Genomic DNA, 25,681 nt, shown 5'->3' with positions numbered 1-25,681 from the left:
TAAATCTGTCTGTAAGGACACTCTCCACGTACTAAAGCTCCCAAAAAGGAGCCGCTTTGGTTGCGTTGTCAACACAGAAATGACATTAATGGGATTTAAATACCCATTAATGGATTTAAATACAGCAATGAATTAATGGGATTAAAGGGGAGAGGAGCTGTTCTCCCTTCGCTCACACATCCCTGGTCTGGGATGGGTGAGGGGTGCTCAGGTGGCCCCACAAACACACGGGGAGGCAGAGTAGAAACAAAACCTCTCTTTTAGTTGCTGGGTTGCCCTGAGGGTTTGTTCTGACTGACAGACAACCCCGGAGCTGCCATGAACAAAGGAGTGTGAGCCCAGCTCCATTCCCACTGCCACGGATCCCAAAAAACCTCCAGCTGTTTGTCAAGGGAAGAGTTAAAAACAGGGCAGCTGCTCCCTCTGAATGAAATCCCCCACCTCCTTCAAAATAACAAGGAGCAGGAGCCCCCCAGCCCAGCTCTGCTCCAAACACACCTTAGAAAAATAGATTTTTATTGAAATTCTCCTTTTTTCTCCAGGGAGTTTTCTCCTCTCTTGGAACAGAGACCAAGAGGGGTCTCTGGATCCGACCAGTGCCTGCGTTTCTATCAGGATCAAGAGTTAAAAGCCAACTGGTGAATCTCTAACTCTAGAAAAGGCTGCGTACAATATATGGCTTTTGCACCTACATCCAAGGGGGTCTGGCGGGTTGGGAGCTTTGGGGAGCTCGTCTGGGGCAAAGCCAGGGTGGGGAGGGTGGCGTGGGGTGAGGGGACAGCCAGGGACCACATGCAGCTGTGCACAAAGCCAGCCCGGGAATCGGCACGTTCCCGGTGTGGGGGGATCCTTTGGTTTGGCTTTGGGACACCCCAAAGCTCAGCCCCGGGGTTTGCTCCCCTCAGGGGTGGGGTTGCAGTGTGGACGCCGCTGCTGGTCCCCCAAACTGCTCCTGGCCCCCCAAAAATGCTCCTGGGGGGTCATTCTGGCTCATGGGCTCTGAAACGGGGTCTGGGTGAGCTCGTGGGTCCCACCCTGTCCGGGGGAAACATCCCCCTCTGGAGCAGCATCCACAGGGAAGGGGAGCCTCCACCTGCAGCCACGCTGGTGGGGGTCATGGGCCCCCCCAAGGGCTGGAGCAGCAACTTTGCCTGGTGCTGTGGCTGGAGAATTCCAGGGAATTCTCAGGGAGCCACAGGATGGCTCGAGGGGCCACAGCCACCACGTCTGGGGACATCGCACAGCACGGCCTTGCTGCCCCATAACCTCAGGCAGGATCCACGGCAGCATCGCCCGCACAGTGCCAAGCCCTTGGTCCATCCTGCCTTGGGAAGGCTGAAGATTCCATCCAAGGACAAGCGGAATCCTTCCAGGGCTGGGATTTTGGAGACACCCACCCCAGGGAGCTCAGCCCCAGATGCACCAGGCACGGCCTGGGCAGCTCGGTGTCCCCAGGAGAGCCTGAGGGGACACAAACGTCCCATAGCACTTCCCAGGAGGGCTGGGACAGCCAGAACAGGAGCCGGGACCCCGGGGCAGGGAAGGCACCCGTGTCCCCAGGTTGGCCAAAAAAAAAGCTCAGCGACGGCTGGGGACCTGCGGTGGCTCATGCAGGCAGGGAGTGACCGACAGCAGCAGCAGCAGCACACGAAGGGTTAAAAGAGGAGCCACCCACTGGGTGGAATTAGGCGGAGGAAGCCGGGAGGACCCCTGGCCATGCCGGGGGCGGTCCCCCCGCCGCTGTCACCATCATCTGGGGTAATAATCCTCGGGCACCCCCGAGAGGTTGCGGAGCTTCAGCGCCGCGTCCACGGTTCGGATGTAGCCGCCGATCGCCTTCCGCATCTCGGGCGTGTAGGGGTCGAACTCCAGCTTCCTCAGCCCCGAGCGCTTGAAGTTGCCGTCCTTCTGTCCCTCCACGCACAGCAGCCTGTCCTCGCAGGCCGTGACGCCCAGCAGGGCCACCATCCTCTGCAGCTGCACGAACAGGTCCCGTTTGAGGTCCTCGAAGTGCACCACCAGCACCTTCTTGCCGTAGCGCAGCCAGTCCAGCGTGTGCGTCGCCCACCACGGCGCGTAGTTGGCCACGAACTCCGGCCACTCTGGGGGAGACAAAAACAAAAAAAAAGGAGCAGAGGGTGTGAGCGGGTGTCCTCTGTGTCCTCTCTCCTGTCCCTGCTCTCAATTAACCTTCTTTTGGTTAATTGATGCTGCTGTTCAAACCAGGCGGTAAAAGGGACGGCGATAATCGGCGTTGGAGCTCCAGGCATCTCCCTCTTCCCCGTGTGCTCCCCGCAAAACCAGGGCCTGATTAACAGCTGGACTGGGTTTAGTTCCCGGAGGGATCGTTAACCACAGGATGTGTTCCATTAAGCAGATCCAGGACAATTCACCTTGTGTAATCACAGCACATAAAACTTTGCTTTGGAGCCGCTCCAGGGATGTCGTAAAATTAATGCCACGGAGCCAAGCAGGGTTTTGGGATCTGCAGGGCTGGGAGTGGGCTGGGGGAAATGGGAAAACACCCCCTCAGCACTGGGGGTGAGGCAGGACAGAGGGCCTGGGGATTTTTTTTCCCAAATTTGCCCCCCAAAATTAGTTCTTGGGAGAAGGAAATAATTTGGAGAGCTGGGCAATAATTTGGAGTAATGGGACCCTCATCCTCCGTGTTCAGGAGCGTCTCCAGTTGGGAATGGGCTCACCAACCATGCAATGGAAAATCTCCATCTTTCCCAGCAATGGTTAATTAACCTGACTATTAACCCATCGGCTAATTGCTCCACACATCCTCTGGAAAGAATTTGGTGGTGTATTTTGAAGTGCATGCAAACAGGACTGAGGGAATTGTCCCCTCTGGATCTCCCTCCCCTCGGAGACACGAGGGCTGGGACAGGCTGGGGATGGGGTTGGGACTGGGGAGGCTCAGGAGGCTCCCTGTGGTGCTGGGATACCAATCCTGGCTCTATCCACAGGTGGATGGGGAAAAAAAATCAACCAAGAGGCTCCTATGCCACCACAGAGGGGAGAGTCCAGCCCAGGGACACAGGGCTGAGGAAATGGGGAAGAGCAGGGCTGGGCTGTCCCCAGTGCTGTGAGCACATGGAGATAACGAAATCCAGGCACATCCCAGCCACGGCAGCCAAAGCTCCCCTTAAATAAACTCAGAATTAAGGGTAGCAGATGTTCAATCAAGCTAAACATTTTAACTCCTTCCAATGAAGTCAATCCCACAACAGCAATTTGGAAATTGCTGTAATTAAGCAGCCTCGGGCACACGCCTGTGCGTGGGGAGGGTGGTGGCTCCAGAGCAGCCGGACACACGGAAATAACACCTGGATACCTCTGGGGGGGCTGGGGGCTGCCACCACTCCCTGTGGGGACAGGAGATGCCCGTCCTTGCCCGGGCCAGTCAGGGCAGGGTGGTCCTGCTGCCCTGTCCCATCCCACCCAACACGGGAGCCCACGACCACCCGAGGTCACACCAAGAGACGGCCCCAAAGCGCTGGCACAGCCCAGGATTCCCCCATGGACACCCAGCTCCAGCTCTGCTGGGCTTTCCCAACCAATTCCCAGCTCCAGCAGCCGGGCTGGAGCTCTCCCAGCCCTACCTTTGCCCTTCCAGTGGGCGTGGGCGGCGAAGCCGATGTGCCCGCCGTACTTGCGGTTGAACTCGGCCATCAGCGCCTTGTAGGGGTTGCGGATGAGCAGGATGGCCGAGTCGAAGGACTCGATCTCCTTCTGCCCACTCTCGTGGGTCTTGATGCAAATGGTCCTCCCGCTCCTCCAGTGATCCCGCTCGCCCTTGAATCCTGCCGGGACAGAGCTGGGATTAATGGGAGTGACAGGGGGCTGAGGAAGGGGCTCAGCCTGGAGAAAAGGAGGTTCAGGTGAGACGTTCTGGCTCTGCACAGCTCCCTGGCACAGGGGGCAGCTGGAGGGAGCAGGGCTCTGCTCCCAGGGAAAACCTGACAGGATTGAAGGAAATGGCCTCAAGTTGTGCCAGGGAGGTTTAGATGGGACATAAAGGAAAATATCTCCACCAAGAGGTGACCAGTCCCTGGCACAGCTGCCGAGGCAGTGATGGAGTTCCCATCCCTGGAGGGATTTAAAAGCCATGTGGATGTGGCTCTTGGGGACATGGTGACCTTGGCAGCGCTGGGGGAACAGTTGGATTTGATCTTAGAGAGCTTTTCCAACCAGAATGATCCCATGGTTCCATGAAAGGGAACATCACAGGGATATCAGGTTGCAAAATCCAGTTGGATGATGAAAGCAGCTGGGGCGTGAAGGAGGATTTGCATCCCTCGCCCAGATGGAAATCATTTATTTTCCCATGTTATGAGTCTCATAAAATTCATGAGTGGGTGGCTCACAGGCACAGAGGCCCCTCAGGGTGACATCTCCCTGGCCACACTCAGCTCTTGGGCCTGGTTTGAGGGGTCAAGAGCAGATTTTATGGCTTTAACCTCACTGAGCACAGTTGGAACTCCCCCAATAACAAATAAAGGGAAATCCTCATGCCTGTGGGGCAGCCCAAGGTGGGGGTGATGCCATGGGGGGTCCAGAGAGGGGACCCTGCACTCAGCACGGGGCTGAGCCAGCATCAATCCCAGCCCCTGGGATGCACCTGGAGTGGGGGATAAGCTGGAAGGAGCTGTATTCCATCAATTAGAGAGGTGTAATTGGCTCTCGGTGGTGGATAAGTCTGTCCGTTGCCTGGATACCTCCCGGCCCCTCCGGCAGGGAGTGAGCACGGAACCCACGCTCGGGCAGCTCAGGAAAACGCAGCCGAGGCTTTTCCCACTGCTGCTCCCTTCCCTGGGATGCTGCTGCACCCTGGGGGTTGGGACAGCACTCCCTCATGGAGCATCTCCCTCTGCAAGGCTGGATTTGGCAGGAATTTGGAAGGAATGTGCTGCCTGTGGTGTCGGGAAAATGGAGATTTTAGGGAATACCCTGGGTACAGACCCCACATGGTACAAGTGCAGATCCCGACTCCACCTGAGCTGAGGAGGAATGGAGAATTTCCTCTCAAAGCCACAAAAAGTGAAGGAATAACAGGAAAAACCTTCGAGGTCTCCAGATAAAACTGTTGTGAGTGGTTCTAAATTGGAAGGCTGGGACTGAGGTGGGGTTTTGGAACCAGAATCCCAAAATTCTTTGAGTTGGAGGGGATCTTAAATCTCATCTCATTCCAACCCCCTTGGAAAAGGCCACCTCTCACTATCCCGGGTTGCTCCAAGCCCTGTCCAACCAGACCTTGGACACTTCTCCAGGCAGCCCCTGCCAGGACCTCCCCACCCTCCCAGGGAGGAATTCCCTCGCCAGGACAGCCCAGCCCAAACCGCCCCATGGAGCAGCACCGCTCACACCCAGCTCTGCTCCGCCCTTCCTGCAGCCCCTGGGATGTCACCAGGACTGTCCCCAGCTGGGGTGGGGCCCCAGCAGCGCCCTCCCCTCACCTTTGTTGTAGAGGGAGCCATCGAAGTAGTAGCTGCCGGTGTAGAAGCCGGTGGCCAGCTCGATCAGGTGCCGGGCCCAGGTGTTCCCGGCCCCAGGGAAGCTGGCCAGGGCCACCAACTGCTTGGCACGGCTGGGCAGGAACCTCCTGTCCATGCAGCGGTTGTCTGCAGGGAGAGGCACCAGGAATGTGTCATGGAAAGCTGCTTTTCCCACAGGGATTATTTTGGAAAGGCCGCTGCTCCCAGAAAAATGCTGGGGAAGGGGCGAGGAGGCGGCTGGGCGGGGAAAGGTGCCTTGCCTAAGGCTTAGAGGGGCATCCCAAAGGGTCCTGGGCACCTCAGGGAGTCCTAAACACCCAAAAAGTCCCGAGAGGATTTTTCCAAGGAGTTCTCTGTCATTCCCAGATGTGTGCTTAGGGAAGAGTGACTAACAGGGATTCCTGTGCCAAGCAAGGCTCCTGCTTTTTTTATGGATCAATGAACGGCGTTTCCAGCACGGCCCCAAACACCAAAAGATCGTAACAAGTCTGACCTAAACTCACCCAAATTTGGGTTCTCACTTGCTCCCTTCAGCCCTTCCCTCTCCCAGGAACACTTTTCCTTTCTCCCACTGCCTCCCTGGCTCCCTGCTCCCACTGCTGGAGGATAAGAGCTCTTTTGGGAATGTTTTGCTCAGTCACAGCCTTTTTCCCCACTCTTTTTCCCTGGAGCTTGTCCCCTCTGGATAGCAGACTCCCATGGGATCACGGAGAGGTGGGAGAAGCCCTGGGAAGGAAGGATCCTGCCAGAGGCAGACGGAATCCTCCGTGCTGAGTCAGGCAGCAGCCACAGCTCCTCAGGGGAGCCCCGATTTCCCAGGGAATCAAAAGAAACGCTAATTTTTAATGGGATACCCACACTCCCTGCTGGCATTCCTGGAGGGGGAGGAGGGCTCGGGACCAGCTCACCCTGCACTTGTGTCTGGTAGACCAGCAGGAATTCGGCGGAGCCGCAGCTCTCGAACTCCTCGGCGGCGCATTTGTGGGCGCAGAGCTGCTCGTCCTCGCGCTCGTGCAGCGGGAACAGCGTGCTGGGAAAGCCGCAGCGGCACGTGGTGCCCGCCAGCGCCGCCAGCGGGAATTCCTGCGGGGATGGATGGAGGGAATGGCACCGGCACCGCATCCCTGCCCCGCGGCACGGCCTTGGCCCCCGGCACCCGCCCTCGGCGGGCAGCGCAGGGCGGTTTGTGACATGCTTCCATTCCAGCATCATTCCAGTTCCAGCATCATTCCAGACCGTTCCAGCATCATTTCAATTCCAGCACATTCCAATTCCAGCACCATTCCAATTCCAGCCTCTTTACACCTTATTTCTAGCATCCTTCCAGCCCATTTCCAGAAATGTTCTAGACCATTCCTACATCTATCCAATTCCAGCATCCTTCCAGACCATTCCAGCATCATTCCAAACCAATTCCAGCCTCTTTACACCTTATTTCTAACATCTTTCCAGCCCGTTTCCAACATTCTTCCAGAGCATTCCATCATCTTTCCAGTTCAGCATCCTTCCAGACAATTCTGGTATTGTTCTTGCCCATTCCATCCCCTTTCCAGCCCTTTCCAGCATCCTTCCAATTCCAGTGTCTCCTGCCTTATTTCCAGCATCCTCCCAACCCGTTTCAAGCATCGTTCCAGACCATTTCCAGCATCCTTCCAGCCCATTCCAGCACCCACCCTCCATCAGTTCCAGCCTTTCCCCTCCCTGCTCGAGGCACCGCGCCCCAGGATGAGACCCCTGGGCCAGAGCAGGGTCCCATGGTGGCTCCTTTAAAAGTCCCTTCCAACCTAAACAATAATTCTGGGATGCTCCTTCCCAAATTTTCCCAGGGCTGCTGCTGGCTCCAGTCTCTCCCGTGTCCGGGACACAAATCCATTTATCCCTTTGCTGTTTGGACATGCTAAAATCCCATCCCTGGATTGGATTCAGATCTCACAGTGTAACTCTGATGATGATGACGGAAACAAAGATGCAGAGGTGAGGTTTATCTCCGTACCTTTCCTGTGCAGAAATCCACACATTTATCCACAGACATGTTGAGCATGAGCTGGCTGGCGGGCAGGGCGATGGAGACGTTTTCCGGCCGGCGGAAGCACCCCCGGAATATCGCGCTTCCATCTGGGACACAGAGAGAGAGAGAGGCCCCAGTGACACCCCAAAAATGACACCAGTGCCACTCCATGTGACACAGTGTGACACAGTGTGACACAGCATTCCTGACCGCTCCAGTGGCTCCCAACCCCTCCAGCAGTGCAGCCACGTCGGGTGATGCTCGTCTGGCTGCTGACGGAGCAAAATCAGAGCAAAACCCGGGAGAAAAGTCAGGGATGTTTTTTTCCTGGCTGTTTTTATCAGCTCGGTGATCACAGGGATGGAGCAGGGACAGAGCCAGGGAGGAGAGCAGGGCTGGGTTTGGCCAGGTCTTTACGGGCACTGGAATCCCATCCTGGGTCCTTGGCACCCTCAGCCCCTGTGCATTCCTGGTTGTTGCCAGCCCCTTTCCCATTCCTTGGATATGAGGGAAGGTGAGCAGGGAATGTGGGTAATTATTGAGCTGCCTAATTAGGAGCCAAATGAGGGAGCACCCTCAGCTCTGTCTGGGATTCCCACACATCCTTCATCCTGCAGCACACACAGGAGACACTGGTGGTCCTGTTTGGCCATCAGGAAAGCAATCTCCACCCAAAGACTCCCAAAATTCCCTGAATTCCAGCAGGAGTCCTTAGGACTCCTCATTCCACCCAACCCCAGCCAGCAGCATTCCCCACAAGGAGATTCCTTACGCAAAACCATCCCGGACTCAAGAACCGCTCCCCGAGAACCTCTGCAGAGCCACAACCCAGCTCAGGAACGCCGGGATCACCCCTCCAGCACCAAGGGAAATCCCCCCACCGCAGGGCTGATGCACGGGGATGCCTGCAGCTTACACCTCCGGGCGGACTCCTGGGCCAGCTCCAGGCGGTAGATGGAGAGGCGGTTGACCCCGCCGCAGGTGTTGCTCCTCTCGCCCTTGCAGGCCATGTTGCACTCGGCCTCGCTGGCGTTGGGCGCCTGGATCTTGTGCCCGCAGTAGCACTCGGCCCCGAACTCCAGCCCCGCGTACAGGTAGCCCCTGTGGGGAGGGAGACGGGAGCTCAGCACCACCCCGGCGTGCCCCCACCCCGGCTCCAGGGGTTTGGAGCAGCATTCCTGCGTATGGTCAGTGCTGGGATCAGCAGCGCATCCCAGGGATTCGTTTGGGCTAGGGATCCTTGTAGGGCACTTCCAACTGAAAATATCAGATCCTATCCTACCCTATCCTTTCCATTATTCCATCCCATTCTGCAATTCTTTCCTATCCTATCCTTGTTTTTCTAGTCTATTCCATCCTATTACTCCCCTTCCCTCCATTCCATTTCATTCCATTCCATCTCCTATCCTACCCCATTTTCCCTTCATATTGTAAGATCTCATATCCTAATACATGATGACATGATATTATATTATATCATATATCATATATCATATCATATATCGTATATAATAATTTAATTCCATTCCATCCTAACCCATCCTACTTCCTATCCTACCCATATTTCCTATCATATCATATCATATCATATCATATCATATACCATATCATATCATAATTTAATTCCATTCCATCCTATCCCATCCTACCCTATTTTCCTATCATAACCTAATATATCAATCATATCATATCATATCATATCATATCATATCATATCATATCATATCATATCAATCATATCATATATCATATCATATCATTTCATTCCATTTCATCCTATCCCATCCTATCCTATCCTATCCTATCCTATCCTATCCTATCCTATCCTATCCTATCCTATCCTATCCTATCCTATCCTATCCTATCCTATCCTATCCTATCCTATCCTATCCTATCCTATCCTATCCTATCCTATCCTATCCTATCCTATCCTATCCTATCCTATCCTATCCTATCCCATTGGATTGATGGAGCCAGTGCACAGGGATTCATGGAGATGGTGGGGAGGGATTGATGGAGCCAGTGCACGGGGATTCACAGGATGGTGGGGAGGGACTGATGGAGCCAGCGTGCAGGGATTGCTGCATTCCTGGAGCCCCTGTCACCGTCCCTACCGCTCGGCACAGTTGTCCTGGCAGCGGAACACCGTCATCTTCTTGTAGTCGAAGAAGGACATCCCGCGCAGGGTCCTCTGCCGCGTGTTGTCCTCGTAGCAGCCGATGTACCGGGCTGGGGACACAGAGGGGACGGGGGCTCACAACCCGCTCACCCCACCCCGCTTGGTTTTTCCCCAAGCAGGGATGTGTGGCAGCATTCCCTGTGTGTTTGCTTTGGAAACTCTGGGTCCAAACCAGGCAGGGACAATTTCCACTAGCCCAGGTTGCTCCAAGCCCCGTTCAAACCTGGCCTGGGACATTTCTAGCTCCTCTGGGCATGCTGTGCCAGGGCCTGCCCACCCTCACAGGGGGGAATTTCTTTCACTGTGCCACTCCAGTTCCAAACCGCACTCTGGGATAACACTTCCCACCTCCTCCCTGCTGTCCCCACCTCCTTGGGGTCCCAGCTCACCCCATCCATGGTGTGCCCCACACACAGACCCCCCCCATTCCCAGTTATCCCACACCCCACCAGTGCTGGAGCTGCCTTCCCAAGCCAGCCTGGAGGCCGGCAGGGAAGGAAGATGGAGAGAAATGTGCTGGATAACTCCAACCACCAGAGCCGTAACTCCCAGCCATGCCACACGGCATTCCCACAGGGCTGAGCAGGTCCTGGCAGGTCAGTGGATCCCAGCTGTGCCAGATCCAGCGGGTGTGGGATGGCTCCAGACACTTGCACGGAGCCGGTGACTGATGTGCATTACCTTCAACCCAGTGCTCCTGACATATGCGTGCTGCCACTCATTGGGAAGCCAGCCGGAATAATGAGGGAGAGACGAGGACACAGGAGAGGGGGGAGGTACTCAGAGGGGGAGGGTGGGACTGGCAGTGTGTGGGGAGAGGGGGATTCTCTCCATTCTCCTGGAGGTTCCATCTCCAGGAGGAATTTTGGAGCCTGCTGGGAACACGGCTGTGAGCAGATACACAGACCCACCCAGTGCTTGTCATTAAATTCCCCCAAGCATCCCGTTTTTTCCCAGAGCTAGGGATAAAGGGATGGCTCAGCTGTCTGCCCAGGGTGGCTGGTCCCTGCATCCTCATGGAATTGCCTGGTTGTGTGTCACAGGTGGGAATGGCTGGGCTTGTCCAGGAAGGCACCAGGGATGGATGAGGCTGAGGGTTGGGGTCTGTTCCTGCTTCCCTTGGCTTCACTGCCTAAAAATCCTCCCTGGCCGGAGGCAGGAGATGCCCCTTCCCACGGGGATCTGCATTCCCATGGGATGAGGCCGTTCCCTGGCAGACAGGGCTGTTCTCCACCCACACCTTCGCCTGACACTGCCGGGAGAGGGAGGAGGAGGAAGAGGAGGAAGAGGGAGCTGCACATCACGCTCTAAACCAGAGCTGATTTTTGGAGCAGTATTCCCTCTGGAATGATTTCACGTGGCACAGCCTCCGCAGCCGCCTCGTTAAGCTGTCCCCACTTAATTACCAGCGCCATTAAATCCGCCTGCTCCTGCCAGATATCCCGGTGCTCCAGAGGAGCGGGGAGGTGAGGGGGAGCTGCCGAGGCTCCACCCCACACCAGGAACACCGGGCAGGTGGGATTTCTCAACACCATCTCACTCAGGAGCTGCCAAGACTCTCCAAGGGGAAAATAATATTCCTGGACCACCTGGGAGCAGATAAACCCAGGAATCCCAAGCCCAGCATCCCATCCCTGCTGGCGGTGCTGGGTGAGGTTAATCTTGGAGCACACGGGACACATGGCTGGGGGCACGGGCACTGCTTGGGGTCTTCATGGGGACAGCCAGCCCAGGCTCAGGGACCATTGCTGGGGCTGCACTGAAGCCAGTTTGCATTAATGGAGAGACGTGGCCACCAAAATACCCCAGAGACCCCTCGGAGCGGGGTCACAATGGGAGAATCAACTCCTTTTAGCAGGAGAAAATCCCGTAAGCATCGCTTTTCCTTTGGCTTCCATGCCTGGACCATGCATCTTTCCTGGAAGGAACACAACCACGTCCTATGGGAGGAGGAGCCCTCCATGCCCTGGGAGCAGCCCAGGATGGGGGGATCAAGCCTGGACTTCTGGGAAAGCCCCAGTTTGCCATGGGATTGGAATCCAGCCACCCAAATCCCACCAAAGGTGCAGCCCCAGCTGCCTTGAGGATAAATAGATGTACATTTTAAAAATCAATGGGAACTACTCCATTTTCTTGTCCTTGATCATTAATAATGGACCCGCTTGACAAGAGCTGAGCCAGGCAGGGATTTCCTGGCTCCAGAGGCCACAGCCCAGCCCTGTCTGCACTTCCATGGGAATCACAGCCAGCCCCTGCCTCGACACAACCCTGGGTTTTGTGTTGATTCAGGCCAACAGGATGAAAACTGAATTTGGCCCCTGGCAGAGCCAAAGGGTGGAAAGAAGATGGGGCACAGCATCCCCCCAAAATCTCCTCTAACAGCAAGGGGGGACTCGGAGCTCGGTGATTCACCAGGGGAAGGAGTGAAGATGGAAAAATGACAGCAGATTATTGGCACTTGGGGAGGGAGGAGAGAAGAAGGAGGGAGAAGACCCTTCTGGAAATATCCTCTGGACTGATATTCTCCAGAGTGGGGTGTGGGAAGAAAACCTCGGTGCTCCAGCAGCACACACCCGTGGTTTATAAATAAACAAATAAATACACATTTCCTGGGGGGCGTGTGGTCCTGACAGGGATGCACAACCCAAAACTAGCTCAGAGACCACTGCCCCAACTCGTGACATCCCCTGAGAGAGGCAAAAAGGAGAGACCCCCCCCTTCATGGTGCCCAACCCTCACCTCTGTCCTCCTCCTTCTCGCGGCCGCTCCTGCCCCGGAGCGCCCGGCTCCGGGCGCCGCCGTTATCCCGGGATTTTCCCCTGTCCGAGGGCTCCTTGGAGGTGCTCTTGAACCATGGGCCGTGCCTTCGGCCCCCCGCCGGCATCGTGGCTGCCGCCTTGAAGCCGCGGCTGAGCTGCATCACCCCCAGGTAGGGCAGCCCCGGCCCCTCGGCGGCCGCGGGGCTGCGCGGGCTCCCGGGCACCCTGGGCTCCCCGGAGAAGCCGGAATGCAGGAAAACCAAGCTGCCGGCCGCCAGGTACAGAGCCAGCAGTGTGAAGAAACGCACGGGTTTGCGCCGAAAATACCGCTGGAGTTTTAGCAAAAGCTTGGCCATAGCGTCTTCATCCCTTCCCCGGCAGCCGGCGCCGCGGGGAAGCTGCTCTGCGGCTCCAGGGATGCTCCGAGGAGGGGATTATCCCGCCCGGATTGGAGGTGAATCCCGGCAGGCAGATGGGGTGAGAGCTGCAGGGTAAAGTCGTGCAAAGCTGTTGCCCGACCCTAAAAAGTCCTGGAGTGCTGGGGAAGGTGGATTTTGAGTCCCCGCGTGGTGGCCGGGGTGTTCCGGCTGTCACCTCCAGCCCCGGTTTATTCTCCTGCCGGCAAAGCCCCCCGGCTGTGCCCCGGGGACTGCGCTGATGGAAGGATCATGTTAAGGAAATCGAGGTTTGAAGGTGATTTGAAAGCCGATCAGCTGCCGCAGCTCCTCGCTCCCGGCGGCACCGGCTCCGTCAGGCATCGCTGGGACGGGAACGGCACCGCCGCCCTTTCAGACAAAGGAGGAAAAGTCCCTGGACGCGCCCGGAGCCTGGAATGCTGCCCGGGACCCTTTGTGTGAGGGAACCCCCTTCAGCTCACTCCCAGGGCCAGAGATCTCCACCTGCAAGTCAGAGAGAGAGGCAGACTCAGGGAAGCGTCCGGGACACGGGAGGATGGCGGCCCTGTCCCTCCGGGGGGTGAGGAAGGACACCCGAGGTCTGCAGCGCCTTCCAGCCCTGGGGAGGGGCAGCTCCACCTCTCCCGGTGGGTAACTGGGAGCACTGGGAGCGGTGCTGGAGGGGTGAGCCCAAATCCCAGCCTCTGCCTCGCTGTGCAGGAGGGGATGCACTCCAGGATGGCTCTGGGACATGGAAAATTCCCAGTTTCACCCAATTTCACCCCCAGGAGGATGAGCCGTGCACACACACTCTGCACACATTCCACCCTTAGACCCAAACATCCCTGCACCAGCAGATTCCAAGTGAAATCCACGCATGGGCAGTGGGGTGCTGCCGCTGGATATTCCAGCATCCCACAGGGTCAGGAGCAGGACATCCCCGGGGGTCTCTCCAGTCCCTCGTGTCCCCAGGGACCGGAGGCTGCCGTGACATCCTCTCTCCTCCAGCCAGGAGCATTCCCAGCTGTCCCAGGAACACCAGGACCATCCCTGGCGGCTCTCGGCACGGGAAGGGCAGAGAAGGGATCGTCCCCTCCGGTCCCACCAGGCTGGACTTCCCTCACGGGATTTCTCTCCTTCAAACCAGCCATGGAAGCTTTGCTCCAGCCCTTCCTGGGAAAATCCCACGTGGGAAATGCCCCTGCTGACACATCTGAGTGCCCAGGGTGTGCTGCCTGTCACGGTCTCGTCTTATTTTGGGAAAGGAGACGGAAATAAATGGAAAGACAAAGTGCCATTAGTTTAATGGCCTCTATGTTCCTGCCATCTGTCTTCAGTTGATTAAATAAAAAATATTGGTGGAACATATGGCATGAATTATACATCAATATTTTAATTTGGTTTCCCAGAGTGGTTATTCAGATACCTCCGGCTCTGCCGCGGGAATTTTATGGAGCTCAGGGCTTGACAGGCAGAGCGGTGGAGGGACACAATCCCTAACCAGCCCTCCCCAGAGCCAGCACAGCCGGAGTAAAGGCTGAGTAACCTCCGAGTAGCAGGGTTTGGGTTTTTCCACGTGCAGGATGTGGCAGGGGAGGTGCAGGTGGCACCAGGGAGGGGGGACCATGCTGACAGAGCAGCCCCCAGCCCGGTGGTTTCATGGACCTGGGGGTCCCTGGCTGCTCTCCCGTGCTCCCTGACCAGGATTTTATGCCTTTCCCTTACCCAGAACAAATCCTCCTTCCCGGGGTTTGGATGGGAGCTGGATACTGGGCGGTTTGGGGAGCAAATGGAACGTCCCCAGGGCTGTCCCTGCTCCCCAGTGTCCCCAGTGCCACCCCTCCTCCCGTCCCCGGCTTGGCCCTGCCAGGCTCCGGCACAGCATATAAAGAAGGGGCTTAAATTACTCTCATTAAGCCATCTGGAGCTCATCCTTCTCCATCATGAACTGCGGAGTCACAGGTCAATTACTGCGCATTTGCATATATTCCATTAATGCTTCTGCTAATTGTCTCGAGCAGATAATGGGCTCAGCTCCGGGCTCCCGAGTGCCGGGGGGCAGCACAGAGAGCCGGCACCAGCACTCCCAGTATAAGCACCAGCGCTCCCAGTATCACCAGGGGCTGGGGAAAATGGGGAGCTGAAGGATGCGGGGAGCATTCCCTGCATCCCACTGGCGCTGCCGCTGCTGCAGGGATGGATCCAGCCCTTCACCCCGAACCTGCCACCCCCGGTCCCCACTGCCACCGTCACCAAGGCGCCACCGTGTCCCCGGGGGCTCCATCCTGCCCCCAACCCCAGCGCTGAACCCCGCCGCGCTCGGGAGCGGCGCCGGTGCCAGCGCAGCCCGCGGCGCGGCCGGGGGACAGCGGTGACACACTTTGTCATCCAGGCTAATGAAGCGAACGGGGACAGTCCCCGGCCAGCGCAATGCAGCTCCCTCAGCCCGGCCTGCCCGCGGCTGCCGGGAAAACTGCTGGGACAGCAGGGAACGGGGGGAATTCTCCGCCAGCCCTCGCTGGGTTGCGAGCCGCTGTGATCCATCCCAGGGGAGGGATCCAGCCCCGGGAGCTGCGGTGTTGGAAAAATCCCCCCGCTGGCAGTGCCAGGATTGGGGAATCCCTCCCTGCTCCCCCAGACCCTTTGGCACCCAGAGCCAAAGAACGGCGGAGACCAGTGGGGGCATTGCCCAGGATGTGGGTGGGACTGGGGAATTGTTCCCTTCCTACATCCATCACCACTCTCCCACCAGCAGCCAAAATCCTCATCCCAGCACCGGGATACCCAAAACTCCATCACCACACTCCCACCAGGAGCCGAAATCCTCATCCCAGCACAGGGATACCCAAAACTCCATCACCACACTCCCACCAGGAGCCGAAATCCTCATCCCAGCACCAGGATACCCAAAACTCCATCACCACACTCCCACCGGGAGCCAGAATCCTCATCCCAGCACAGGGATACCCGGCTGAGCATCGCTCCACACCCAACCCACCTCCCTGAGCGGTGCCAGCTGTCCCCCAGGCCAAGGAAATCCTCGATAATTTATCCAGGTTCATCCATTCCTCTGGATGGAGAGGTGGGAACAGCCCCGGGAGTGTCGTGAGCGGCTTTGGCACAGCGGGACGGGATGAATGAAGGGCCCATCAATTATGGATTTGGGGCTTGTCTTCAAATTGCTCGGCAATTATTGAGCCCCAGGGTTCACTTGTCTCCAGGCACCACCTCCCGTCCGAGCAGGGCCAAACACCCTCACGTGGCTCCCGCAGCCCGGGAGAACAATGGGCCCATTAAACCCAGCAAATTAACCACCACCAGAATTCCTTTAGGAGGAGAAGGCGACGGGAATATCCGATTTCAGCCCCTCATTAACATTTCTTATCACAGGGACGGGGAAAGAATAGGGCTGGAAAACAGAGGGGTGGTGACATCAGTGGGGTGACATCAGTGGGGTGACCCCGCGGGAGGGCTGTGACGCAGGGACAGACCTCGGCCCCACGCCAGGGGACGTGGGGACAGCAGGACACGGGGACAGCGGGTCCTGCAGCCCTCTGGGCACCCTTGGGAGTGCTGGAATGCTCCTGCCGAGCCTGGAAATGCAGAGACCTGAAGGACCCAGGGGATGGGGTAAAGAACCCAAATCCATGGGGTGCAGGACTTGTGGGACACAGGACCCAGAGCGTGGAGGCTCCCTGGACCTGGTGTCACCAAAAGCCACCCACCTGGGTGCAGGGACCACCAGAAAACCCCAAGTCCCTCCATGCCAGGGCAGAGCAGTTCCACAAGTGGCTGCTGCCATTGCAGAGCAGTTCCTGCAGCTCCACATCCTCCCCAGCACGGACCAGTGACACCAGTACAAGCCCCAGTGACACCAGTACAACCCCCAGTGACACAGAGCACCCTGGGCGCTGCCACCCCTCAAACCCTTCAGCCTCCACCCCGGGAGTGTCCTGCAGTGGGAGCCTGGAGTTGCTGCCCAGGCAGAGGTTGGGCAGCCCAAGCTCCCGGCTGGAGTTGCCACCCTCTTTTCCAGCCCCATGGAAATGGATTTTGTCCCTTTTCCACTCTTTAAGGAAGCAGCAAATGAGATGCATGGGGTTGAATTTAAACACCATTATGGTTGGGAATGAAACGGAGATAAATTAGGATTATTCCACCCCAGCAGGGCACACCTGGAGCATCCAGCACCTCCCAGTGCCTCTCCCAGGGCCCAGCCGAGCACAGGGAGCTGTCAGCCACCTTCAAATCAAGGCCAAGCTTATTTATTCAGCTTCTCTCTGCCTTCATTTTGCTGAGAAATGGATTTGTGCCTCCTCTCCCCTGGGGAAGCCTTGAAAGCAGCTGACTCAGCAGCTTCCAGGCTCATCCCAGGAAGCTGCGCTGGGATCGGATCCTCATCCTCAAGGGTGAGACACTTCCCTAGCCTGGGCTTCCCTGTGGAGCCACTAAATCCCTCCCACAGCCCAAACCAGCAAAGGAAAAACCTCTCTTTTGGGATTTATTGGCTCAATTTGAAAATCCAGGGCAGGATTTGCTGGTGGATTTTTGTGGGGGATTTCCAAATGTTTTGTGGGAGAAATTTTCAAATCTTCCTCCTTGCTAGGAGTCAATGGAGGAGTTTGGACTGGGATCAGGGAACTGATTTTGCCTGTGGATAGAAACTGATTTTGAAATATTCTGGGGATTTGTTGATGGCCTCAGCACTTTCCCAGGGCATGAGGCACCGAGATCCAGATGGATCCAGATCCAGAAGGATCTGGGATCTGTTCGGGGCTGCCCCAGACTGATTGATCAAGGTCTCTAAGAGGTTCCTGTGAAATGAGGTCGTGCTAATTGCACAACCTCCTCTTAGTGCTCCCTGTGCTCTCCAGAGGACGGAGCCCACAGGGCACCAGCCCCGTTTCTGCCAGGGCTGAGCTATAAATAAATCCAGGAACATCAGGATGGATCCTGCCCTGGCTTATTCCAATAACTGGACAGTGCTCCATGAGCCCAGAGCCTGCAGCCTGGCCCAGAAAGGCAATTTTATTTAATCAAGCTGATTTAGGGAAGTTTAACCCCGTTTTTAATTACGACATTGAGCTGCCTGGCATCGCAAATTCCCACCGGTGTCCCAGACCTCGACCTGAGGGATGCTGATTCCTGCCCAAGGGATGCTCCTCGCCACCCCGAGGATGCTGATTCTTGTACAAGGGGTGCCAATTCCTACCCAAGGGATGCTCATCCCCACAGCCATGGGCTGGCATGGGGTGGGATCACCACGAGGGCGGTGGGACAGGCGAGAGACTCCCCAAACCAAGCCCAGTGGGATGAGCAGGCTGCTCCAGCCCCCAGAAGCAAAGAAAAACCGCTGCCTCCAGGCCAGTAATTCCCAGGTAATCCCATCTCCATGGCCCTGCTGCTTTCCCTGGGTATTCTGCTCCACAATGGCCCAAGCGGAGCTGAAAATGGGGAGTTTTTACTTCACCGCTCTGCTCCTCCACCCACAATTCCATCAAAGCCCGTTCCAGGTTCTTGGAGGCTGAATTCCCCTCACAAGTGTGAAAAGCAGCTCATAAAGAAAAATGGTTTAAGCCATGAATCATTTAAAAAGCACCCGGCGCTGCCGAAGGCAGGGAAGGAAATAGGGAAGGAAATTGCCGTGGATTGCAGAGATTCGGGCAGGGAGGGAATTGTGGGATGATGGAAATGAGGTGGCACAGCAGGGATCCAGCTGCGGGACTCGGCGTTCCCCTCCCAGCATCGTTAGCATTTTCATTAATTAATTAACCTGCAGCACCCCCGGGGGTCTGGGTGATCCGGTTCTCTCCAGCAGCATTATCCCGTCTGCCCGGGGTACTCCGGGTGGGGCTGCGGGAGGAGCGGGAAGCTCCCTCCTTTGGGATCAGAGTGGTTGAATTTGGGTGCTGGGGAGCAGGATCCCAACCTCCTCCCCCCACCACATCCCTGCCGGCTTCCAGCATCCCTCCCTGAGCATTCCTGCTGCCGGCATCAGCCCCATCCCTGCGCCCAAGGCTGAGGAGCCTCCTTTTCCCCGTTAATTCCCTATTTTTGGGGTGACACACAGCGGCATTTGGGAGCAGCCACTCTGGATTGCGGGGTCTCGGTGGCACCGGGGGATGCTCCCAGACTCCCTCTCCCGTTTGCTCCCACCCCGCCGACACTCAAGCCCTTGGAAAAGGTGATGTAATTCCTTCAGAGGACGCCGAGTGTCTGTGACAGGGTTTAACCCAAGGAGTTTTAATGTCTCACGTTCAGGGGGGTTTATGCCCAGTCTGCAAAATCCAGGTGCGGTTTTCAGCCAGACTTTGGGAGCCGGAATGTGCATCCCAGGGGATGCGCTCCCACCCGGAGCCAGGAGGAGGAGGAGGAGGGCGGGAGGAAGGCCGGGGCTCTTCCCCAGGGAAGCACAGCTGGATCCCAGCCAGCTGCTGGCTCAGCAAAGCGGCCCCCAGACGGAGCTGCCTGAATCCCGGAGGAGAAGGAGGTTTAGGATACACGGGATGGGCTTTTCCAGAGGCATTGCCGGGGCTGGCAGCCACCCCTGGGGGATGCACGGCCCTCCCTGCGCTGCTCATCCTCCCCAAATCCTCTGTCCATGGACACCTGCACGTCCCTGTCGCTGTGGAAAAACATTCCTGAACCGCACATCCCGAGGCTGGCAGCTCCTCATCCAGGGAAAGCTGCTGGCTTTCTCCTTGTGCTTAACGATGAGGAACAAACCCTGCAGCAGCCAAAGGGGTTTATCCCGAGGTTTGGAGCAGCAGGGCCCAGTCCTGGCTCCAGGATTCACAGGAGAAACACCAAGGGGAGATTGTCCCGAGGGAAATCCAGCTGCACCCCACCAGGACCTGCCTCGTGGTGCTCAGAGCAGCCTGAATCCATGGGGATCACCAGGGGGGATTTGGGATGTGTGACCCCTCATGGGTGAGGCTCAGCCCCACAAAAACCTCTTCCCACCGGAGCACCCGGCACATCCAGCCAAGGATGAAGCCCCCACGGGCTCCCCAGGTAGGGAAGAGCCGAATCCAATCTCCCTGTAAATCCCACGCTCAGGTCTGCTCCAGGGAGATTTGCCTCAGCCCTCGTTAATCTGGGATTACAGCAGCACTGGGGCAATTAACTAACGAGCTTTTCCAGCAGCAGACAATGCCTCGCACAGCCCACGGACATTAATGGAGTGAGAGGGAGGATTTCGTGCAACACTTCCTTCAAAACCTCCTTTCCCGGGAGAGCTGATTCCTTTCTTTCCCTGCATCCTGCTGCACCAGGGAGGCCCGGCTGGGGAAGGGATCTGCCATTCCCAGGGATGCTGCAGCCTCATCCCTCAGCACTGGGCAGGTCCTCCTGTCCCACGCTCCTTCCCCAGTCCCAGGGGGAGCTCCTGGCTCCAGAGAGAGCCAGCATTTTGGGAAGCACAAATTCCCATCCCAGAGCTCCCTGCACTGCCTGGAATGGCTGAATCCCTGGTAGTCCAAGGGGGTTGGGAGCAGCAGAGGTTTTCCCAGGATCTGGATTGAGCTGGGAATGATGCTGGATGTTCACTGCATCTCGCCCAGGGAGAAGATCCTGCCTCAGCCACGGGAATGGTGGCTCTGGGTGGGAGCCTGGAGCTGCTGAGGGCTGGCCCAGCTTTCCATGGGGAAAAGATCCCTCAGGAAGAAGGGAGCTTTTTTCTGGGAGAGAAAAACCATCCCTAAATCCCCTTGGGGAAGCAGGGCTCCGTGTGGGGGTTCCCATCTGCCAGGACCCCAAACATCAAGGACCCTGAGAGACAGGGACGTTCACTGGAGCCAGGCTCCTGCAGCCCTGATGCTGCAGCTGGGCTCAGGTCCTGGAGCACCAGGATTTGGGAAAGGCATCCCCAAAAACCAGAGCAAAACCCCCTGGGGAATTCTCCCTGGGACTAATCACTGCTAATGATATGTGGAATATTATAATGTGTATAAAAACCATGGTAGGGACTAGTAACATAGATAATAGAATAATAAATATAAAACCCACAATATCTGCTAATAATGTATAGAAAAGATGTCATATAATCTATATAAACCCACAATAATTGCTAATAATATATACAATATAATTATATACATTAAAAAAACCCTGATCACTGCTAACAAATCCTGTCTTGGAGGAGCCCCTGGAGCTCAAGAGCATCGGATATTCCAAGGGAGAGCTCTTCCCCAAGCCCAGGGAAGAGACAGCCCCTCATAAAGGAGAAGTCCCAGATAAATTCCCAGAGGAAGGAAGGATGCAGCACTCACCCGATGAGAAGGTGTCAGGACCAGGCTGGGTGGGGGCAGCCCGGGGCTGCGGTTCCCAGTGCCGGGCTGTGATTCCCAGCTCTGGATTGCCAGGAAAGTTTCTTTAATCCTGCCTTGACGGAGGCCGGGGTTTATAGGGCTCAGCTCAAGGTTACCTTCACGCCGTTCTGCAACTGCCTCTGCTCTCCCTGCTCATCTTTGTATTAAATTATTCCCCCAAGTTGCCAGCATGGATGTGGGAAGAGGGAAATAAACAGGGGAGAGGCTCCTGGCAGGGTTACATCCCCTTATATTCCGTATTTCCCCGGCGGAGATGTTCCTGCACAAAGTCCTGGAAGGATGATGAGGATGAGACCTCTCTCCCGCCTGGCTCCCTCTGCGAAGCAAAACCCTCCCCAAACCAGCAGCAACCAGCGAAAAATCCCTGCCGGGATGAGGCGGGAATCATCAACTCCCGCAAAGCCGCGGGGGGGACCCGGTGCCCCCCCAGCCCCCCGCACACGCAGCCGCTTCCCGGGCACAATTCCCGGCGGGCCGGGGTCCTGCCGACCCCCCTGGCGGGGCCCTTTTTACTCCTATTTTTTTTTTTAATTTTATTTAGAGCAGGATGGCTGAGGGTGGTGATGTTGGTTTCCTTCTCTTATTTTTTTGCTTGTTAATTTGGCTTTGCTGGTTGTTTGTATTTTTTTTCCCTTTAGCCCCGGTTTTAATGCGCTCCCCCCCGCCGGCAGCGCCGCTTCCTCCCCTCCCTCTCCCCCGAGCCCTTCTTCCTCCCCCTCCGCCTCCTCCTCACCGTCCCCGGGCCCTGTTCCCGGCCGCTCCAGCCGCTCCATCCATCGCTCCATCCATCGCTCCATCCATCCCTCCGCGCCTCCATCCGCGGCCGCCCCCGGGAGCGGCGGGGCCGGGGGCGCTCCGGGCGCTGCCCGCGGCCCGGCCCCGCTGCCGGGGGGGCTCTGGCGGTGCCGGTACCGCTCGGGGGGAGGGGATCCGGTGGTTCCGGTAGTTCCGGCGGTTCCGGTGGCGCCGGTGCCGGCCGAGGAGAGCCCGGCCCGGCGGCTGCCGCTCGGCTCTGCCCGCAGCCGCTGCCGGGCGCCGCTTCTTAACGTCCCCATCAGCCCCGCTCCCTCCGCCGGCTGCCGGCCTTAACCCCTTCCCTCCCGCCGCCCCCACGGGATCTGTTTTTAAATCCATTTCTTGATTTCCCGGTTTTTCAGGGATGCGGCGGTGCCGGGAAGCCGCTCCGGGGAGGCTGCGCCCAAAGCGGGGGATGCTGCGGATCTGGATCCCTCCGGCCCGGGAATCCGGTTCCGTCCTCCCGGCACTCGGGACCGGCCCGGGAATCACTGGATGGAGCAGGCGAGGAAGAAACCTACATCTAAAATGTGAATAAAACAATAAATAAATCAATAGAAATACATAGATAAATTCGTGAGTTCCATATATAGATGTAAATGCATATAAATGATCTAAATAAGCGTTTTAAATAAATAGATCCAGCTAAATATAGCAAAATTAATAGATGTATAAAAATAGATGTATATCATGGGATGTATCTGTGGATGTGTTAACATATGTGATTTTTTTTTTTTTTTGTGGTGCTGTCAGATCAATTAAAAATTTATTCCAAAACTTCCCGAGCCTGGGAATGAGAAAAAAATTGCGACTCTGGAGGGATTAAAGTGAGCGGGAATTTTTTTTCCCACCCCTTTTATTGCCAACTTTAAATACTGGGGGGGATTTTCAGGGGGTGCTGGTGGCAGCTGGGACCTGCATCCCCTGCCCGGTGCTGGCTCTGCTGTGATCCCAATCCCTCAGAATTCCTGGCACTGATCCCAATCCCTCAGAATTCCCGGCTGATCCCAACCCCTCAGAATTCCCGGCTGATCCCAACCCCTCGGCATTCCCGGCCGTGGCACACAGCGAGTCCCTCCAGGTGAGGAGAGAATCCCAAAAGGCTCCAGAGGGAACTCCTGTGCCTGAAGCTGATCACGGCAGCCCCTTCTCCCAAATCTTTGGGAATTTCCGCTCCCAAAGCTGCATCCAGGGCTCGGAGGGCGGAATTTTCCGGGTGCCAGGGGAGAAGGGAGGCTCCAACACATCCTCAGGGATTCGTTCATCCCGCTGGGATCCCCATTCCCTGAGGTGGCAGCCCCAGAGCGCAGCAGCCGAGGGAGGGAGGGATGGATCCCTGCGGGATTCGGGACCATCCCAGCGCCGGGAGCCACCCGGCGCCACCCCGGGCAGGCGCAGGGAAGCGGCTGGACCGCGGCGCTGGTTTCCATAGGAAACCAGGCTGGGAATGCTGCCTCAGCTGCAGTCCGGGGGCTGAGGAGATGGTTTATACTATTGTAATCCTCCCGGGATTGTGTTCCCTGGAGCCACGCAATGCTCCCTCATTCCAGCCGAGCCCTGGGATTCAGGGATGGAGGGAGATGAGACCTGCCCCAGGCTGGTGGATCCCACCTCCCAAGGGCTTCACAAACTCTCCCATATTCCCCCCAAACCATGCGATTTTTCCTGGTATTCTATAAAAATAGGGATATCCTCTCCCTCCGCAGCTCCCCGGCGGGGTGCTCACAATTCCAGCCCTCCTGATGGGATGCACGGCGCCTTCCCCATCTGCTGGAATAAAGTTTGCCTTCCCAGGACCCTCCTGGGACACCAAATCTCTTTTCCTTGTGGACCGTGGTGCAAAGGAAGCGATTCCCAATCCCTGCTCCTGGTGATGCTGCACCAGAAGGACCCAATTCCGCAGGGTTTTGAGGGTTGTTTTTATCCCAAAGACATCGAGGTTATCGACAAGGGACTTTTGACCTTGGCCTGAAGCGTCCCCAGATAAATCCCTATGTCAGGGACGCTGGATTTTGAGCCAGAAGTGATTGTGGAGGTTCCTGGCGCCGACCTTATCCAGGGAAAAGGAGCCAGAGGCTCCCAGTGCCCGGCACCGGGGTGGCTTTCACTGGAAAAGGACAAACAGTGTGTCCCCACCCCACTGGGGACACTGGGGTGGCCGTGCCCTCCTCCCCACCACTGCAGGCCTCGTTTATGGATGTTTAAAAACCTTCTAATTACCCGAGGGCTCGGGAGGGCTTGGGAAAAAGAGGATGCAGTGCATTATAAAATTGAAAAAGCTGCATCCAATCTCATTTGGAGGATTAGGAAGTGCCAGCACACACACACACACAAAAAAAAAAAAAAATCTGGGAACAGGATGGCTGGAAAGATCCTCAGCAGAAAGGTCAGAATCTCCAGTTTATTTGGAGATGCTGAAAAGATGCCTGGTGCTTTTCTGCTGTGCTCCATAGCAAGCCAGGACGTGGGAAAACAAATTTGGGATTGAAGTCACATCTGAGGCCTTTTGGGATTGGAAATTCAACTTTCTAGGAGATCACTTTTTGCTGGGGGGGTACAGCTCAAAGGGAGTTTCTCTCCTGCTGGTCCCTGACATTCCTAAGGCAGGTGCTGGAGCAGCACCCCAGAGGTTTTCCAGAGGTTTTCCATCTTCCCAAAGATGAAGCTGTGCTTGTACTTCCAGGCCTGGGTTATTAGGGAGGTGACATCCAGGGAAGGGCAGGATGAGGATCCTCATTTCATTTTTTGACATATTTACCTCCCTGCTGACCTCCCAGGGTGTTCCTCTGCGGGTGGAAAATGTCCCTGCAATCCCAGTTTTCCTGGATTGGGGCAGAATTATCAGGGGGCAGCTGATTAAAAGTCAATAATTAGCAAATCTTGCACTCTCGGTGCCCTTGCTCCACCTGAGCTGTGTGGGGCAGGAAAGGGAATAATGCCCAGGAATAAGGAAAGTTGTGGAATAATGAGCTCCTGCTGGCCTTTCCTTCTTTTCCACATTCATTTTCCAGCGGTACAGTTTGGGCAGGGACAAGCTGGAATCACCAGAAAGGGGCTGAGCAGTTTTCCCGATGGGTCTGAGTTGCTTTTAGGGACGAATTTTGGGATCTGGAGGGGCTGGAGGCAGGAGATCCATGCGAGTCATGCCGGGTGCTGAAAAGGATGGGCCAGCCCCTGGCAGCTGCTGGGGAATATTGGGAAATCTCTCTTTGGAATGGGAATCCAACCCCCCCTGGAGCTGCTGAAGGTTCCCTGGGAATTCCAGGAGCCTCTGAATTCCCGAAGGAATGCATTCCCGGAGGGCCCGTCACCTCTCCTGCCCTGCTTTTCCCTAATTAACTCATTAGGATGCCAGTGACAGGGATGGCTCCAGGGGGGAGCTGCGCTCTCCCGTGCGGGCAGTGATGGATGTCCAATCCCTGCTGCCTGCAATCCCAAGAAACGCCCCGGGGCTGCAAATCCGGGGTCATTCTAGGGTAAAAAGAGGGAAAAAAAAGGAAAAGAATTGGGATGATGTAATGCTCAGACTTTTGTGAATGCTCAGGGAGTTTGGGCACGGAGCTCCGGAGTCTTGGTGTTGGTTTTGTGATTATTTGGAGTGGGGGGAATTAATAAAAAACCAAACAAGAAAGAGGCAACCGTGTGGATTAAAGCTGGAAAGAAGAGGATTAAGGGATTGAAGGGAAAAGAAGTGCTGGGAATGCAGATGGAGGG

The 25,681-nt window shown here is 56.6% G+C and overlaps 2 protein-coding genes across 3 annotated transcripts; one reads left to right on the top strand and one right to left on the bottom strand.

Moving 5' to 3' along the window:
* Nucleotides 1-1,749: 1,749 nt before the first annotated feature.
* WSCD2 (WSC domain containing 2) lies at nucleotides 1,750-22,042 on the bottom strand. Of its 2 annotated transcripts, none has more exons than XM_063415602.1 (9): nucleotides 21,906-22,042; nucleotides 12,428-13,346; nucleotides 9,624-9,738; nucleotides 8,426-8,610; nucleotides 7,495-7,616; nucleotides 6,410-6,584; nucleotides 5,463-5,627; nucleotides 3,609-3,809; nucleotides 1,750-2,102 (listed from the first exon to the last, which is right to left on the bottom strand). In XM_063415602.1, the coding sequence occupies exons 2-9, from the start codon at nucleotides 12,801-12,803 to the stop codon at nucleotides 1,750-1,752; spliced, it is 1,692 nt and encodes a 563-aa protein (XP_063271672.1). In that variant the 5' UTR covers nucleotides 12,804-13,346; nucleotides 21,906-22,042. The 2 variants fall into 2 exon arrangements, with proteins under 2 accessions (XP_063271672.1, XP_063271673.1); XM_063415603.1 differs by lacking the exon at nucleotides 21,906-22,042 and adding an exon at nucleotides 15,841-15,974.
* LOC134560403 (cuticle collagen 13-like) lies at nucleotides 13,116-22,667 on the top strand. Its single transcript, XM_063416376.1, has 3 exons — nucleotides 13,116-13,300; nucleotides 21,874-22,080; nucleotides 22,330-22,667. Exons 1-3 carry the CDS (start codon nucleotides 13,116-13,118, stop codon nucleotides 22,499-22,501), a joined length of 564 nt encoding a protein of 187 aa, XP_063272446.1. The 3' UTR covers nucleotides 22,502-22,667.
* The last annotated feature ends 3,014 nt before the right edge of the window (nucleotides 22,668-25,681 follow it).

This window comes from Prinia subflava, chromosome 19, assembly GCF_021018805.1.
Source record: "Prinia subflava isolate CZ2003 ecotype Zambia chromosome 19, Cam_Psub_1.2, whole genome shotgun sequence".
NCBI classification, from domain to species: Eukaryota; Metazoa; Chordata; class Aves; order Passeriformes; family Cisticolidae; genus Prinia; species Prinia subflava.
The sequence above is the reverse complement of the archived record's forward strand: the minus strand, read 5'-3'. Positions and strand labels throughout refer to the sequence as shown.

Excerpts from the sequence above, each read along its gene's own strand:
- LOC134560403 (XM_063416376.1), top strand. The coding sequence starts at position 13,116 with ATGTTAAGGAAATCGAGGTTTGAAGGTGATTTGAAAGCCGATCAGCTG. Across the intron at positions 13,301-21,873 it reads TGCTGCCCGGGACCCTTTGT|CCCTTCTTCCTCCCCCTCCG; the intron begins GTGAGGGAACCC and ends CTCTCCCCCGAG. Across the intron at positions 22,081-22,329 it reads GGGGGGCTCTGGCGGTGCCG|GGATGCGGCGGTGCCGGGAA; the intron begins GTACCGCTCGGG and ends CCGGTTTTTCAG.
- WSCD2 (XM_063415602.1), bottom strand. The coding sequence starts at position 12,803 with ATGGCCAAGCTTTTGCTAAAACTCCAGCGGTATTTTCGGCGCAAACCC. Across the intron at positions 9,739-12,427 it reads CGAGAAGGAGGAGGACAGAG|CCCGGTACATCGGCTGCTAC; the intron begins GTGAGGGTTGGG and ends CTGTGTCCCCAG. Across the intron at positions 3,810-5,462 it reads TGGCTCCCTCTACAACAAAG|GATTCAAGGGCGAGCGGGAT; the intron begins GTGAGGGGAGGG and ends CTGTCCCGGCAG.